Source organism: Perognathus longimembris, chromosome 6, assembly GCF_023159225.1.
Source record: "Perognathus longimembris pacificus isolate PPM17 chromosome 6, ASM2315922v1, whole genome shotgun sequence".
Classification (NCBI taxonomy): Eukaryota; Metazoa; Chordata; class Mammalia; order Rodentia; family Heteromyidae; genus Perognathus; species Perognathus longimembris.
Genome location: NC_063166.1, coordinates 11,916,057 through 11,932,631, shown reverse-complemented (window position 1 = coordinate 11,932,631; position 16,575 = coordinate 11,916,057). Strand labels below are relative to the sequence as shown.

The 16,575-nt window shown below is 55.8% G+C and overlaps 1 protein-coding gene across 11 annotated transcripts in view; it reads left to right on the top strand.

Moving 5' to 3' along the window:
• Anks1a (ankyrin repeat and sterile alpha motif domain containing 1A) overlaps positions 1-14,947 on the top strand; it is a 151,110-nt gene extending 136,163 nt beyond the window's left edge. For 3 of the 11 annotated variants that reach the window (XM_048347915.1, XM_048347914.1, XM_048347916.1), the window contains 12 exons: positions 1,518-1,616; positions 2,315-2,467; positions 2,594-2,701; positions 3,918-4,079; positions 5,172-5,297; positions 5,591-5,662; positions 5,807-5,893; positions 8,271-8,408; positions 10,014-10,184; positions 10,518-10,616; positions 11,172-11,269; positions 11,366-12,231. In XM_048347915.1, the coding sequence (XP_048203872.1) occupies positions 1,518-1,616; positions 2,315-2,467; positions 2,594-2,701; positions 3,918-4,079; positions 5,172-5,297; positions 5,591-5,662; positions 5,807-5,893; positions 8,271-8,408; positions 10,014-10,184; positions 10,518-10,616; positions 11,172-11,269; positions 11,366-11,582 (1,530 nt within the window). In that variant the 3' untranslated portion in view covers positions 11,583-12,231. Of the gene's footprint in view, positions 1-1,517; positions 1,617-2,314; positions 2,468-2,593; positions 2,702-3,917; positions 4,080-5,171; positions 5,298-5,590; positions 5,663-5,806; positions 5,894-8,270; positions 8,409-10,013; positions 10,185-10,517; positions 10,617-11,171; positions 11,270-11,365; positions 12,233-12,618 lie in introns of those variants that run through there. The other 8 variants (XM_048347923.1, XM_048347922.1, XM_048347919.1 and 5 more) reach the window with 6 other exon arrangements.
• Positions 14,948-16,575: the final 1,628 nt, after the last annotated feature.

Below are 16,575 nucleotides of genomic sequence, written 5' to 3'. Positions count from 1 at the left end.
TTGTTATTTTGCAAACCTGGTCTCTAGTATTCCCCCCCCACCCTCCCAACAGTCATATATCAAGGAGATCATTCATGCCCCTTTGTTCTCTATGTTCTAGGCTTGTCTCGCTCAACATTATTTGTTCAAGTTCTGACCATTTCCCTGCGAATACCAATATTTTATCATTTCTAATCACTATGTAGTATTCCATTGTGTACAGGCACCACATTTTTTTTAATCCATCTGTACTGGGGCATCTGGGTTGTTTCCCATATTTTGGCTATTGTGAATTGTGCAGTGATAAACATGGATGTGCAGATGTCTTTATGGTATCCTGAGACCTGTTGTTCATGATAGATGCCTAGGAATGGTATGGCTGGATCATAGGGTAGGTCTATGCTGAGCTTTTTGAGGAACCTCCATACTGTTCTCCAAAGTGGTTGTACTAGTTTGCACTCCCACCAACAGTGGAGAAGGGTTCCTCTTTCCCTGCATCCCCTCCAGCATTTGTTGTTGAGGCCGACCCCTCTTGACTCCAGGCTGTCAGGACCAGCAGCTACCCTGCTGATTAAGGTGTAACTATGGCATCTCGAATTCAGCTAAGACCTCAAAAAAGGAAGGTATTCCAGGAAGACAGCAGCAGGGGAATGAGATGGATGTCACACCCAAGATCTGCTCGCGAGAGCTGGCAAGGGTGAGGAGTGTCGTTCCCCTTCAACTGGGAAGGGAGCACCTCCAGCCCTGTGCAGTGCACCCCTCCCAGAGAGCACCTCCCAGCAGGCCTCGGGCCATCTGCCGAAGCTTCCGGAACTAGGGCTGGGAAAAGTTGGGCTTCTTCCCAATGGCTTTTACCAGGACAGCCTCTCCCTTGAGGTGGAGACAGGTCTGACTGAGGTTGAGGATGGTCAGGAAAGCAGGAAGGTGTGAGTTGAGGGAGGGGTTTGGGTGGACCATCTTGGAAGCTGTGTCAGAGTCCCAGAGGAGGCAAGGTCAGTTCAGCCAGGTAACAGCGAGCAGATGCAGTCACAGAGCACCTGGTTTCTGTCCGGGGTCAGTTCCCAGCCCCAGGCAGTGTACTGTCTAACCCTGTGAGGCAGTCCTGGCCTGGGAGAGCCTTGACATGGGTTCACTCAGTCCTTTAGCCCTAGGGCCACAGCTGCCTCTGGGAACTGCTGGCTCTGAGAAAGCCCTGACTCCGGAGGAGCTCCTCCCTTTCCTGTCCTTAATAAGATTTGGGGTGAGCATCAGCGTGCCCTGTCCTCTCTCCCAGTGATTGTCCCTGGGGTGGGGGCTGGGCTGGGAAGCAGGTGTGCCATCCCACTGCCTATCTAGGGGCACACCTCTGGGCATGATCACTTAGCGTTCGGGTCTGGCAGGAAACTGCCTGTGGTGGTGGCCGTCCTCCTATACCCTGTCCTGTCCTCCTGCCTGAGAGCCCGGTCTCTCTCCCTCTTGGTTCTGGTATTGGGCCGTGGAAGGCTGACCTGAGTAGCCATCAGTTCAAGACACCCTAACATCCTCCTTTCTGTGCTCAGGGGTCTAATGTGATGGAAGAGCAGGACCTGAGAGAGATTGGCATCAGTGATCCACAGCACCGGCGGAAGTTGCTGCAGGCTGCCCGCTCCCTACCCAAGGTGACCACTGCAGCCTCAGCCCAAGCCAGGGCTGGCGCCATCCCCTGATTCCCCTAGACCAAGACCCAGGAGAAGCTTGGCTGTGCACATAGATCTCAGCGGCTTTCATCCACCCGCCTCCAAGCCCAGTGGGGCTCACAGCCCTGTTCCTTTCCTCACAAAGTCACAGGCCTAGAAAATGGCAGAGGTCAAGGGGCATGGACATCGAGCTGACTGGGAGCTTCAGTGGGTGTTCCCAGTACAGGAGCGTGGAACCATAGGCTTGATGCCTATGACTGGAGCCCAGGCCGGCCCATCTTGACCCCAGAGAGGCCTTGGAGGAGTCAGCAGCAGAGACAGCACTGTCTCCCTATAGTACAGGAGTTACTAGACCCAGGCCTCTACCCTTGACTGCTGGTAGTAATCGTCATGTTTCCCTGGTTCCTCCTTTCACAGCACACACCACTGTCTTGTCCTCGTAGGCCTATGACCCCCTTCAGGGCCCAGGTGAAGGCATTCTACACTCTCCACCATCTCACCTCACCTGCAAGGCCATCTTCCCCAGATCTGGTGGCTCCCACCTCCCAGAACAGTGATAGAAAGGGCTGTGCCGGGAACAGGACTTGAGGTGCTAAGGGGTTCCCTTGGCCAGGTCGCCCCTAGCTCCTCAGTTCTCATCCTGTGAGTCTGAGATGTTATTGTCTCCCCTTGGTCTGCAGGTGAAGGCCCTAGGCTATGATGGAAACAGTCCCCCCTCGGTGACCTCCTGGCTGGACTCCCTGGGGCTGCAGGACTACATCCACTCATTCCTAGCCAGTGGCTACAGCTCCATCGACACTGTGAAGAACCTCTGGGAGCTGGAGCTTGTCAATGTAAGTACCAGCACGCCTCTCCTAGAGCACGGCCTCCTCTGGTGACTGCACAGCCGGGGCAGGAGGCAAGCTGGGGGGACCCAGGGCCCTGTCACCTCTGACTATCTTCCTCCTGCTCCCTGCCAGGTCCTGAAGGTCCACCTGCTGGGCCACCGCAAACGCATCATCGCCTCCCTCGCAGAAAGACCCTACGAGGAGCCACCCCAGAAACCCCCACGGTTCTCCCAGCTGAGAGTGAGCAAGGGGATGGAAAGGCATACATGCCCAGGCTTCCTATTTTTAGGCATTTCTCAGAGACAGTGCGATCTCTGTAGAGAAGATGGCATCCCTGCCCCTTCTCACTGGGCTCAAAACAAATGCACGGGCACTGGTTATTTATGAATTAGATACCTGCTGTTTACATCCCAAGGTATTAGAGATGGCTTGTGACCAGGATCAGTTTAAATATAGGAGTAAATAAAATAGGGCTGGGGATATGGCCTAGTGGCAAGAGTGCTTGCCTTGTATACATGAAGCCCTGGGTTCGATTCCCCAGCACCACATATACAGAAAATGGCCAGAAGTGGCGCTGCGGCTCAAGTGGCAGAGTGCTAGCCTTGAGCAAGAAGAAGCCAGGGACAGTGCTCAGGCCCTGAGTCCAAGGCCCAGGACTGGCAAAAAAAAAAAGGAGTAAATAAAATAGTCTTAGGAATGACTGGGGCCACATCTAGGGGTTAGATTCAGCTCTGTAACCAGCAGCTCCAGAGCTCAAGACAAAGCTGAGGGCTCTAGGCCCAAGCCCCGGGATTTGTACCTTCAGGGGTAGGATTGGGGGAAACCTACACTTTCAAAACTTCACAGATGACACATTATTCATGCCAGGTGATGGGCGGCAATTCCTGGCTGTGAAGATAAGTTCTAGAATCTGCCAGATAGGGCCATACTGTGACGGTAGACAGTATACAGCCCTGTCCTGGAAACTGGTCCCGCACCTCAGAAAGTGAGCACTGTTTCTCCTGCTTTATGCATGAGGAGGCTGAAGCCAGCCCTGAGCCAAGAGCTCGGTGTTGTGGCGGCCTGTTCACGCTCTCAAGGAGGCCACAGCTGCCATTGCTGCTCTAGTACACAGATCTGTGGTGGATCAACTTCATATCTGATCACTGTGGGTGTGGCTCTTCTCCCTGTAGCCATCCCCCCTCCCCCCCGTACAGGCCAGGGGGCTTTCAGCCTGTGGGTGCTCACGACCCCCACAGGACAGGGCCATCAGGGCTTTGCAGCTCCAGGGAGGAGCCGTTCTTTCAGCAGCTGGGCAGTACCCCGTCACAGCCTTTGCTGCAGGTTCTGGCCAGTGTGGCATTTGCTACCACCTTAGCTGCTGTTGACCCCTTAGCTCCCTGCTTCTTCTGTCCCCCTGACTCTGTAGCCCATCCCCAGTGTGGTGGTATGAACTTCATGATTTCTCTCCTTTCAGTGCCAAGATTTAATGTCCCAGACATCGTCCCCACTGAGCCAGAATGATTCCTGTACCGGGCGGTCAGCTGACCTGCTGCTGCCTTCGGGGGACACGGGCAGGAGGCGGCATGACAGCCTGCACGACCCCACGGCGTCCTCTCGGGAACGCTGCCGAGTCCAGGTGGGCAGGCGGGCCGGGGCCTTCGGGCTCCCTGGAAGTCCATCTAAGCTGATGGATGGGCATCAAAGTTGGGAGGATATGCCAGCCCACTCCACTCACTGCCTCCCCAGGGCCCTGTGTGAGGCCCCGGGCCTCCCAGCCTGCCTCCCTCCCAGGTCCAGCTCCACAGCTCCTCTGTGACCACCCGGCCTCCCACCATCCAGCCCCTGAGGGACACCAGAGGCCTGTAGTGGTTTGCCATAGATTGCCGGTCCACATACCCCATCCTAGGCACACACACATGCCCTGTCCCCTTCCCTCGCACCCTGCTTGGTCCCCAGAGCTTCCTCTGCAACCTCCTCAGCTCCACATCCTCCCACCCCCACCCCCACCCTCCCCACCCCCGCCAGGTCCTAGTCTGCTCCTCTGCTGCCTCTCTGAGGCCCATGGCGGGCGCAGCTGGACATGCTCCAAGGTGTCTCACCAGGGCAGGGCCAGCACCATCTGGAAATCCAAGCTTCGTCGTCTTTCTCTCCCCGCAGCCCAGCCATGGGTTTTAGAGTAGAAAACAGTATCCACTAGTTTCAGTTGTCCTGTATGGAGGCTGCACGTTGCTGGGAACAGAAGTCCAAAATGTTTCTCTGTCCCCCCCCTCCTCCCCATCTCATGCGGGGACCCAGCTTACGCACCCATCCCTCCCACCTGGATGGAAGTGACACGCACTGCCCCGTGCTGCTGCCCACAGCCTCGTGTGTCCTCACCACGGTGCTCCCCAGCCAAGGAGCGCAGCTCCTGCCGCTCAGGCAGAACAACACCCTCAGCTTGCGCCCCCTCATGTACGCCCTGCCAGGTGGTTAGCCCCATTTCCAAGACTCCTCAGACACCACAAACCCTTCCCGGCAGCCCTGCCACTCTGCCTTCCTCTCGGGTCCATAGCGGCTCCCCCTGTCACAATGCTTCTGGTGGCTGCTCCGCGTCCTGCCCTTTGCACTTGACCCTCACCTTGCTGGTCTCACTGGTGTCCTCACTCTCCAGTGTGCTGGAGCCAATTGGTGAGCCTGTGAACTCCTCCCTCGGAGCAGGGAGCCATGTCCAACTGTGTGTGTTCTGCAGGAGGAGCCCCGGGAGGCCAAGCTGACCCTGCGGCCGCCCAGCCTGGCTGCCCCGTACGCCCCTGTGCAGAGCTGGCAGCACCAACCAGAGAAACTCATCTTTGAGTCCTGTGGTTATGAGGCCAACGTGAGTAGTTCCTGCCTTCCCTGCTCCCTGCTCCTGCCCAGCCAGTCCCCTGAGGCCCTCAGGCCCTCTTCAAGGCCAGAGCCCACTAGCTGTCTTCCACTCTGCAGCCTCAGCAGCTGAGGGGAGGGGAAGAAGCCTCTGGAAAATGCAGAGGTAGCAAGAGAGCAAAATGGGGGGAGGACGTGCTCTCCTGCTGCCACAAGAGGAGGGGGAGTTTTTGAGCGGTAACCACCTGTTAGGGGTGCTTACCCTGTGTGGCAGTACAGCATCTAAGCCCGTCGCTCCTCCCACAGTACCTAGGCTCCATGCTGATCAAAGATCTGCGAGGGACAGAATCCACACAAGACGCCTGTGCCAAAATGCGGGTAGGTTGGGGGTGAGAGGGAGGTGGCTAGGGCAGCAAGCAGGAGACGGAAGCACAGCTGCAGCCCCCGGTCCTGCCATGCATGCTGTGTGCCACAGAGGGAGGGGAGGGGCTGTGAATCAGAGACCTCCCCTGTTTCCTGTAGAAATCCACCGAGCACATGAAGAAGATCCCCACTATCATCCTGTCCATCACATACAAAGGTGTCAAGTTCATCGATGCTTCCAATAAGGTAGGCTTCTCACAAGGACCACTGGTGGGCGTTAGTCAGATTTGTGCAGCTGTAATACACCCAGCTCTTGAGAAAAGCAAGTTAAGGAAGGAAGCATTTATTCCTTTGCACAGCCCTTAGTGGGTACAGTCCATGATCTGTTGGCGCCATGTTTCTGAAGGGAGGCTGACCATCATGTCAGTGGCAGAGGCTGTTCACCTCACGGTGGTCAGGAAGCAGAGAGACACGGGGAGGACCCGGGGACTAGAAAATCCCCGCTGACAGGGTTCTTCCAGCTGGGCGTACCTGTTGAGTATCCCGCACCTCCCCAGCTAGCACCACCAGGGAACCCAACACTGCATATCCAAACCCTGACATTCTACTGGCCTACAGAAGATGCCCATTTCATACTGCAGGTGCCTTCTGCCCATCCCTAGGAATACCTGTAGGCTTAACATGTTTTTCTGAAGTCCAAATTCAAAGTCTCCTATGAGAACCCAAGGCAGACTCTTTAACTATCAGCCCCTATAAAAAGTCAGAAATTACCCACTTTCAAGATAAGATGGTGGAATAAACATTCCCATCCCAAAAGGAAGCAACGGAATAATAGCAAGGAAAGGCCAGGCTTTGTTATAAGCACGACCAAAACTCCAGTAGACCCGGGCAGCCTTGGGCCTCCTTGCTGACTATAACCCACATGGCCTTTCTCTTTTTGGGTTCCTGGGTCTCCATTGTGTCTTTAGCTTCCCCCTCATAACGTCATTACCTTCTCAGGGACTGTCTTCAGGAGCCCTGACCCTCCTCCATTTATTGCCTGGCCTCCAGTCTGTCCTTTGAAATCTGGGTGGAAGCCTTCATGACCCTGTAACTCTTGCATTCTGCATGCCGGCGAAACCAGCATCGAGGCTCGCCTTGAGCTCGGGCGGTAGCCGGGCCTCCGTAGGCCATAGCTGCGTGGCCCCTGAGTGCCTGCACTGCTCAGCAGAGTGAAGTAAAGCACCTTCCTAGGCGCCTTCCTGGAGCTGAGTGCCCAGAAGAACTTTCTACTCAGGAGAAAGTCTTTCAAATGTGTTTTCTTTCCAGAAACCGTGTCTTCTGTAAAGCCACAGAAAAGCGACGTGTTTTCCATATATTGATGCCCTGATTCTTCTCCCTCTTCTCAATGTAACCCTGACTAAAAGCAGCCAACAATAACCAGGCCACAGCCTGAATGCTGAGGTGCTTTCAAATTGCCTCCACTATATTTATTAGTCCATCCCTTTAAACCCAGCCCTCCTCACTCTGGGGACAGGGACAGAATGGAGCCACCTTCTTGGCTACAATGTAACATGAATGAACTCCAGGCCCATTCTCAGTAGAATCCTCATTCCCACCTGATACCTGAGCACCATTGTTCTTGTCCTCACTCGCACCAGCATCCTGGTCTTCCGAGTGCCCGTTAAGCCGTTAAGCTCTTCTCACAGTCTTCAAGGCCTTTTGTAGCCCACATCTCCAAACTTTTCCAAATGCTTCCCCCAAAGCTCCAAAGGCTGCAGAACTGCATGGTCGGGTTGAGTCTCAGCAGTGACTCTGGTAGTAGTTTTCTATATTAGTTACTTTTCACAGCTGTGACCAAATACTAAGAGGATCAGTTTAAAGAGGAAGGCTTGTGTTTGGCTAGTGGTTGCGGAGGTTTCCGTGCATGGCCCCGTAGCCCCGTCACTTTGGTCCTGAGCCACAGCACTTCCTGGTGGTGGGAGCAGAGGAGCCTGGCTTTGCATGGCAGCCACAGAGCAAGAAGGTTAGGAAGGACTAGGGAGCAGGTATGACCTTCAGCAGCACACCTCCAGTGACCCCCTTCCTCCAGCCAGGCCCCACCTCTTGAAGCATCTAAGACTTTCCAGAATCACACCACCAGCTGGGATCAGGCCTTTAAATACATGGCCTCGTCCGTAACAGAAGGGTGTCACTCATCTCCGTGTCAGAGATAGGGCTCCATCAGGCGACTCCGGAGCCCTTTCTCATCTCTTCTCCTATCCTCCTGCCTGTCCCCATAGTAACTCCCAACACTGGTCCCACTGGCTTCTGTGTTCAGAGACCTTTTAAGGGTGAGTCTCTCTGTGAGCATAGGGCTCCCCGTGACCTGCTGCTGGGGCTCCCACCTTCCTGAGACTCTTCCACCTCACCCCCTTTCTGGAAGATGGCAAGAGCTGGTGAGAGCTCATGGTTGGGAGTGAACATTTTCTCTTACTTGGTAGCCATTTGAAGAATGAAAGCCCCACTCCTACTGAGAAAACAAAAGGGTTTTTGTCCCCTCAGAGCTGATGTGCTGTGCTGAGGAGAACTGGGGGGGGGGGGGGTAGTGCTCAGGCATGCCCCCAGGGATACTCTGAATCCCGGAACATGCTTTTCCCAACAGAACGTCATCGCAGAGCACGAGATCCGGAACATCTCCTGCGCGGCCCAGGACCCAGAGGACCTGTGCACCTTTGCCTACATCACCAAGGACCTGCAGACCAGCCACCACTACTGCCATGTTTTCAGCACGGTGGACGTGGTGAGTGTGTCCTGCTGTGACTGGGGGCCCCCGTTCCCTCCCGGCTCCCCGGCAGCCATGTTCACTCATGAGGGAAACCCAGGAGCATCCAGACCCTGGGACACAGCGATGAGACAGAAGCACAGGGGATGCAGGGGGCTGGGAAGTCTCCCCAAGACTTCCTTTGACAGTAACTGATTCAACTTCCCAAAGCGCCAGTGGGAAGTGCCCTCCCGGGCTGGAGGTTTCTGCTCCAGCATTGGTGCTGCAGGGCTGAGGAGCAGTCCTTCCTCCTCGCGCACCGGAGCTGACAGTCTGGGAGACACAGCCCAGTGATGGCCCACAGTGTCTGTACACCCCCACAGGAAGCCACTGGTAGCCAGGTCCCCGTAGCTCCTAGCACAGACAACACTGTATAGGCCTTACACCTCAGAGCTGTATACACCCAGACACCTGTGGGCCAGCAGGGGATGAGATGCCCAAGCTCCACCTCTTGTAGCTGTGTCATCTTGGAACTATTGCATCTGCATTTCTCTTCTACACCAAGGGAACTATTATCAACCTCAAGATGAAATGAGTTGATCTGCCAGCCCTATAGTTCACAGCCCTTAACTACAGCTCCCTTGCGACCCTCACAGTCAGTTGTGCTGTAACAACACATAGACTATGCAGATCACACTGTGAAGACCATCAGGCTAGCCGGGCACTGGTGGCTCACACCTGTAATCCTAGCTACTCAGGAGGCTGAGGTCTGAGGTTTGTGGTTCAAAGCCAGCCTGGGCAGGAAAGTCCATGAGACTCTTATCTCCAGTTAACCACCAAAAAACTCAGAAGTGGTGCTGTGGCTCAAAAGTGGTAGAGTACTAGCCTTGAGCAAAAGAGCTCAGGGACAATTCCCAATCCTGGAGTTGAAGCCCACAACTGGGTCAAGTGGATCTCAGGCACAGAACTCAAACTTTGTTGAGGATGCATAAGCAACTTAGTAAAAACAAAACGAAACAGTAACACCATTTAAATCACTAAAATGGAACTACATAACTTGAGCGAATGAATGAGATTGTGAAAGATGAGGGAGAAGGATGGAAGGGGTAACATTAGATCAAGATACACAGTACTCAGAAGTTGATTCATTGCGTCAAATCCCTTTGTACTAAAAGATAAAAATATGAGTATCGTTAGAACTGCAGTGTACGTATTTTATCATGGGCAAGGCTTGAGGCTGACTGGCAGCCCATGGGCCTCCTGTGGCTAGGTCCTTCTCTACAAGAAGGGAACTCAAGTGTGAAAGGGTGAGACCGGCTAGACGCGAGGCAGAGCCACCGCCAGCCGGGCAGGAGCAAGGAGAGGAGGAGGGAAAGGGCTGTGCGCTGTCGGGGGGCTGGCCTAGCCTCATGCAGTTGGGCCCGGTGGCTGCAGGTTTTACATTCACCCGGGATTGCTTTGAGATAGAATTATGCATATGGAAACACAGAATGTATTTTGCCCTAAGGCACCTCACATTAGGAGAAACTTAAGTTTTTAACACAGATTTGTCCTGTGTTCCCTGTGAGGCCAGGCAGGCATCAGCGCTGAGGGAGGAGGCGGTTCCTTCGCTGCTTACTCAGGTGCCACTCTGCTTCCTCCCAGAACCTGACCTACGAGATCATCCTGACGCTGGGGCAGGCGTTCGAGGTGGCCTATCAGCTGGCCCTGCAGGCCCAGAAGTCAAGGACCCTGGGGGCCGCTGCCGCGGAGACGATCGAAACAAAGTCTTCCAAGCCGGTGCCGAAGCCTCGGGCCGGCACAAGGAAGTCTGCCGTACGTGGGTTCCTGTTACCAGCGTCTCCCCGTCCCCCTGGCTCCCTGTCCCCCAGGACTGCAAGGCCTTCCCCCCCCCACCGCCCCCGTCCTGCACACAGCTGTCCCCAGGGAAGTGGGCCCCTTAGCTTCCTGCCATCCGCCAGGTCCCCATGCGGAGGGCTGAGCTCGTCCGGCATGAGGGAGGCAGGCCTCTGCCAGTGCACTGCCAACTGCCCTGCCCCTTCTGAGCCCAGCTCAGGGCTAGGCCACCATGGGGCTCGTGGGGATGGCCATGGCGTGTGCCCAGTGACACCGTCCTTGTGTCTGTGTCTGCTTTGCTCTGCGCCCCAGGTGCCGCTGCCCCCCGATAGTCGCTGTTGTTACTGTCACACCTGCACCACCCACCGTCCTTCCTACCTACCGCTGCCGTCTCTTAGTCCCGGAGTCAAGGTCTTTACACCTCGTGCTGTCTGTGTGTCCGTCTCCCTGAATGCTGTCTGTGTGTCCGTCAACCCGAAGTCACCGTGAGCTTTCCCAGACTGTGGCAGCCTCTTCCTCTGCCCGCGTGACATTGTCCTCTCTCTTCCTGAGATGCCCTCTGCCTTTCTCCCTGTGTGCTTTGCTCTCCATTTCTCTGTGTCCTCCGCACAGGACCGGGGTGACTGCTGCACGCCTGCCTTGGGCTGAACTCTCTGCCCTACTCGAGGGCTGGGGCCGCCAAGCCCCAGAGCCCCTTCTTGACCATTATGACCAGCTTGGGGTTTATAGCAAGAAGCCTGAGTAGGGCCAGGTCCCTGTACCTGAGCAGCTCCAAGAAATCCCCGGGGGAAGCTGCCTCTGGAAGCATCCCCAAAAGGCTCCAACAGGGTGACATTCCCACGCCAGCTTCCAGGAGCCTACTCTTTGGTTCAGGCTTCAGCCTGGCCTGGGGGAGAGCACACGGGGCCCTGCGTAGCCCTGGCTCGGAGCCCTGCTGACTCTCCATCCCCTTTCCTTGCTTGGCAGCTGGAACCACCTGATACGGACCAAGAGGCCCCATCTCACGCCAGTGTCTCCTGGATTGTGGACCCGAAGCCAGACTCTAAGCGGAGCCTCAGCACCAAGTATGAGACCACTATCTTCTAAACAGCCCACCCTGTCTCCACTAGTCTCACTGTGCCTTTGCCACCCGATCTTTCTGCTGTCTCAACTCCTTGCAGCTGCCGCCGCACGGCCCCGCATCCGCTGGGACCTGCCCTCCTTCCGGCAGCAGCTATAGACACCGCACTCCCGGCTCCCGTGCCCAGTGCCACCCAACACTGTGAATCCCCCTTGGGGCTGGGGACAGCTGAGGGGGAAGTTGCCTTTGAGGTGGGCGCCAGGGCGGCTGTACGGAGGCCCTGCGAGCCCGAGGGGAGGGGCCAGCCAGCCACATAGCCCCACCGGTGGCTCCTCTCCTGTCCTGAGCCACAGCTGGGTGCCAAGCGCTCTCTGTCTTCACCTTTCCTGACACAACCAGCCACTGTGACCACCCAGTGCCCCAGTTCCCTGCACTCGCTCACAGCTGGCCGCAGCCGCCGCTCCCCTCAGCTGCGTTCAGGCTGGCTTGCCCTCTTGGTCGGGCCCCGGGGAGACCCTGAGCTCAGTGATGTGACTTGGCCAGGGACAGACTCTATAAGGGCCAGAGGTACAGGCCAGGCCCGCGGCCACACGCTGGCTCGAGGCAGGACCGTGAGCCTCTGAACACACACGACTCTGTGCCAAGGAGTGGGGTGGAGGTACCAGTGGCTGACCTCTCGTGACCGCACCATAGAGGCCCAGGTCTGGAGGACCCAGGCCGGCTCTGGAGTCCAGCTCACCGAGGACGACACCCTCTAGGAGCCAGTATGAGGCAGCACACCTGTTTCCCACACGCACGTGCACTTCTCCCCTCAGAGCAGAGCTGCCGAGCACAGGGCCCTCCACCAAGCCACCTCCATTGTCTCTGGGAGCTTCCTGACACTTCTTGAGGGTGTGGGACCCCAGCTAGCCCTGACCCAGCCTTCCCCTGAGGCCCCCTCAGCTCTTAGCCTTCCTCACCTCAGCGGCTCAGCAGCAGCTGCCATCGCGGAGCTAAATCGTGGAGGAAACCCCCCGCGTTCTCCAATGCGGGCGGCTCAGATCAGATGGCAGGGGGCAGGAAGGAAATGGTGCAGATGTAGCCAGATGTAGCCGTGTACAGCAGGAAAGCCCCTGAGTTAGAGTCACCACCAAGGTGATGAGTCAGGGTGGGTCCCTGTGCCCCCTGCTGTTCTTGGGCCTTCCCAAGCAGATGACCGGGCCAGCCGGAGGCAGCACTGGGCTGTGGGCCTTGGAGGGTGCCTGGGGGGACTTTGAGGGACTCTGTTCTGCCTCTGTGTGTCCTTTCCATTTCCTCCACTTGCTTAGGCCCATTGGTTAACCCTTTCCTCCCCCATTGTTTGCTTCTGCCAAGCTGAGCCACTGAGGAACCGCACTGTGCTGCAGAAACGCAGACCTGGGGCGCACAGGCTCCGCCTCCCTCCATCGCCGCCTCGCCCACGGCTCTGAAGACCCAGGCCCAGCCCCTGCCTCTGGGAGCTGCTCTCGGCTGCCTGGCCTGGGCCTGCACCACCAGGTCTTTGAGAGTGAGTCCTGCCCCAGCTGCGGAGACGACTCCAGGCCGCTAGCCCATGACACTGGAACTCTAGAGGGCCAAGAAGTGATTCGCTCAGAATACATGTTTTTATTAGAAAACCTTTTTATAAAATGAAATTTTAACACTTGGCTCAACATCTAGGTAAAACTGCCAACTTGAGACAAATGGCCATGGGGTCAGAGGGCAGAGGCTCTGAGATCAGCCAGAAGGCTGTGTGCAGCCCTGTCCTAGACCTCCGCACAGCAGGGCTGCGGGAGCAAGCAGCAGCCTCTGCATGAGTTGAAGGAGCAGGCTCAGGCAGAGTTGACTTCTTGTCCCTGTTTAGAGCCGGGTTCGGGCTTTCCAGTAGAAACACAGCCTTACAGGCTTCTGGGCCAAAGCAAAGGCCGCCATTTCTTTCTTGGGGCCCAAAATGGTGCCTGGAAGTCGTGGTGGCGCCGGGAGCGTGTCTGTGGCTCACTGTCGGTGGTCAGAGCCCTGCCCCAGGCTGGCTGCCCCGCGCTCTGACATGCTGGGCAGCCAAGCTCGCTGCCTAGCCACTGATGGCTCATCTGAGGAGATGTGTGGGCAGGGCTCTTTGGGATTCTCTAAACGACTGGTTTCATTGATTTTCCATGGCTGACGTCTCTCTGGTGCAGGTGTGGGAAAGGCTGATCGGGGGACAGTCAGTCTGATTCCCCTGCCTACCCCCTTTTTATGGCCTTGGGAGTGGGCTGGGATCCTGGGCCAGCCCCGCTGCCCAGAGCTTCCTGTCAGCTTGCTTTGCTTTCCCTAGTGATTTGGGCGATGGTCTTCCTTCTGGAGTTAATCAGAGGTGTCGGGGCCTGGTTCCAGTGGGGCAGAGAGGCACAGCCAAGCCAGCCACTGCCCAGGCCCTTCCAGAGTGAGCAGCAGAGAGGAGCACTGCCCATCCCCGCCTCCGCCTCCAGCTCATCCCCGTCCTCCCAGCAAGGGCTGCGAATTGCAGCAGGTGTGGGGAGTGTACCCCACTACAACAGAGGCCAGTTGTCTTCCATGGCTAGGTACTAAAAAGGACCTGGAAGTTAAACTTCATGTCCTACCCTGGCGCAGCTCACACTGCAGGAACCCCTGAAGACGCGTGGCACTGCTGCTGGGCGCCTTCCCCCATCCCCCTTCCCCCTGGGAGCAGGCGCAGGTCAGGCGGCTCTGCCGGAGGGCACCAGGCCTGACGGAGGCGAGTAGACCCTCCTCCCTTGAGTTCGAGTAGACCCTCCGATGAGCTCCTCAAGCTGTACTGTTTTTCAATCGCCCGGAGGCATTTGTTTCCCTTGAAGCTGCTATATCTTATTTATTCAGGGTGTTTTCATTATTGGAAAGCCTTGGTCAATCTGCTCTGGATCTTGTTTTGTGATTGGTTTATTTGTGAATATTCCAGAAAGAAAGCTTACTGGACCTGTCTTTTGCTTCCTCTCCCTCCTCCTCTACTCCACCTTGGGGCCTCCCTTCCCTAGAGGGAATGTGGTTAACTCTCAGGAGAGGTGTCAGGAGGAGCGGCCCTAGCCTTCGCACTTCCCCGAGCACAGGACACGGGAGTGTGGCGCACGCTCGCCGTGAAGGAACCCGTTCCGGTGGGAGGCGTAAGGCGCCCCCAGTACCTGTGCTGGCCTTTCCTGCCCCCTCCCGTCCCCTCCGCTCAGCGGCTGCCCTGGGCCCGAGGCCTGGCTCTGTCTGAACCCCTGCACTTCCCGCCGGGGCCTCCAGTGCCCTGCGGGGGGAAATCCCTGAGGAGCCTTGGGCGTGAGCAGAGGTGCAGTCGGCAAGACAAACTAGTCTGAACTTGGTCGGGTTTTTGAGGTGCCCACGCCTACACAACACAGTTCACCAGAGTGGTGTTGCTGATGGCATGGCGATGAACTGTAATAAAAAGGTTATTTAATCTGTCTCCATATTTTGATACTTGAATGACTCCCCTTTTGTTTTACTGTACATAGAATTGTCTATCTGTCTGAATTTGTCTGAATTATAAACACCTTGTGGTACCAAACATAACCAACCTGTGCAACAACATAGACTGACCTCACTACACACAGTGTAAATATTTCTGGGCTTCCAGCTTTGGTTTTGTTATTTTCATAACTGTACAATTTAGAACAGACTGAATTAATAAATGAGAAGCAATGTCAAACTGGCCTTAGTTTTTTTAGTCTCTGAGTTGAAAATAAATTTTTTTTGATGGTGCTGGGGTTTGAACAAAACCAGGGCCTCGTGCTTGCTAGAGCCTCACCTCCCGCCTGCTCCAGGTGTGTGTCTGTGCTCCAGATTCCACAAGAAGCTGTAAAGTTGGCTGTTATTACCCCCGCACACTTCTGTGAGCCAGCATTACCACCACCTGAGACAGAACGGCTAAGACACCTACACAGGTTCGAGTCCTCAGTACCACATACACAGAAAAGGCTACAAGTGGCACTGTGGCTCAAGTGGCAGAGTGCTAGCCTTGAGCAAAAGGAGCTCAGGGACAGTGCTCAGGCCCTCAGTTCAAGCCCCAGGACTGGCAAAAAAAAAAGAAAAAAAAAACTGTCACTGGTTTGGTGATTGTCCAATACCCAATCTTATGTGCCAAGAAAATAAGGCCCACAGAAAGAAAATAAATCTGTCACCGCCAGCTGGCTGACGGCAGAGAAGGAAACCTAGGCCTTGAGTTAGAGCCTCACTACCACAGTGCAGCAGCCATGAAAGCAGACAGAGGCCTGGCAGAGCGTCTCCCAGCCCCAGCCCTCCCCGGCTGGGAGAAGTCTGACAGCCCGAGGGAGACAGCTCTGGTCCCAACTCATGCCACCTGCTCTGCTGGGACATGGCAGCAGGACACATCGCCACCGCCACGGCCTCTCTGATGCCACTCAGAGCACCTTCCGTTGCCTGTAGTCCCCCAGCTCGAGGCTGGGGTGTGCCGGGGGCCTGAGTGAGTCCGTGCTGGGCATCTGTGCCCCCGCTTGCCATCACAGACAGCACGCCACCTGACCCCATGGCCCGAGCGGGGTTGGGGAGCAGATGGGGTGCCCCATAGCGCCACATTCATCCCTGCCTCCACCCATCACCGCTCCATCTGCATGCTGGGGTCTGAGAACCTGCGAGAAGACACACGCCCAGAGCATCGCAACACAGCGGAGCGTGGGCTAGACCGCTCTGGGGGTGCGTGAGAGTTTTTTTTCCAATATATCCATGTTTATGTGGGTGCGTTCCAGTCCTGGAGCTCGACACTCACACTCTACCACTTGAACCACAGCTCTGCCTCTAGCTTTTCCTTCTTGTTAAGTGGTCATACAAAGTGGTTACATTTCCATGTCATGAATACAATGCTTCTTGGTGTCACCCCTTCCTTCATCCTCCCTCATTTTCACGCTCCTATCCCAGTTCAGATGATGTACATTAAATACGACTGCATTTGCTTACCCTTCCTCCACTCCTGTACCCCAAAACATTTTTTTCACTTCCTGGTGTTTGTTTTGATAAACTGGTTGTTCGGAGGAGTATACTCTCTTTAGTCAGTGTGTGTATAAATGTGTTGAGCCCTGTATAAGCATGTCATCATGCCTTGTTCTGTTTTAGACCTAGTTTCCATATATGAAACATGAACCGTTTATCTGTGTGAGCCTGGCTTACTTAACATGATTTGTTCTAGGTCCATCCATTTCCCTGCAAATGACACAATCCCATTCATTCTAATGGATGAGTAAGATTCCATTGTGTACAGGTACATTTCCTTGATCCACTCGTCTGTTGTAGGACATCTGGGCTGTTCGCAGAACTTATGAA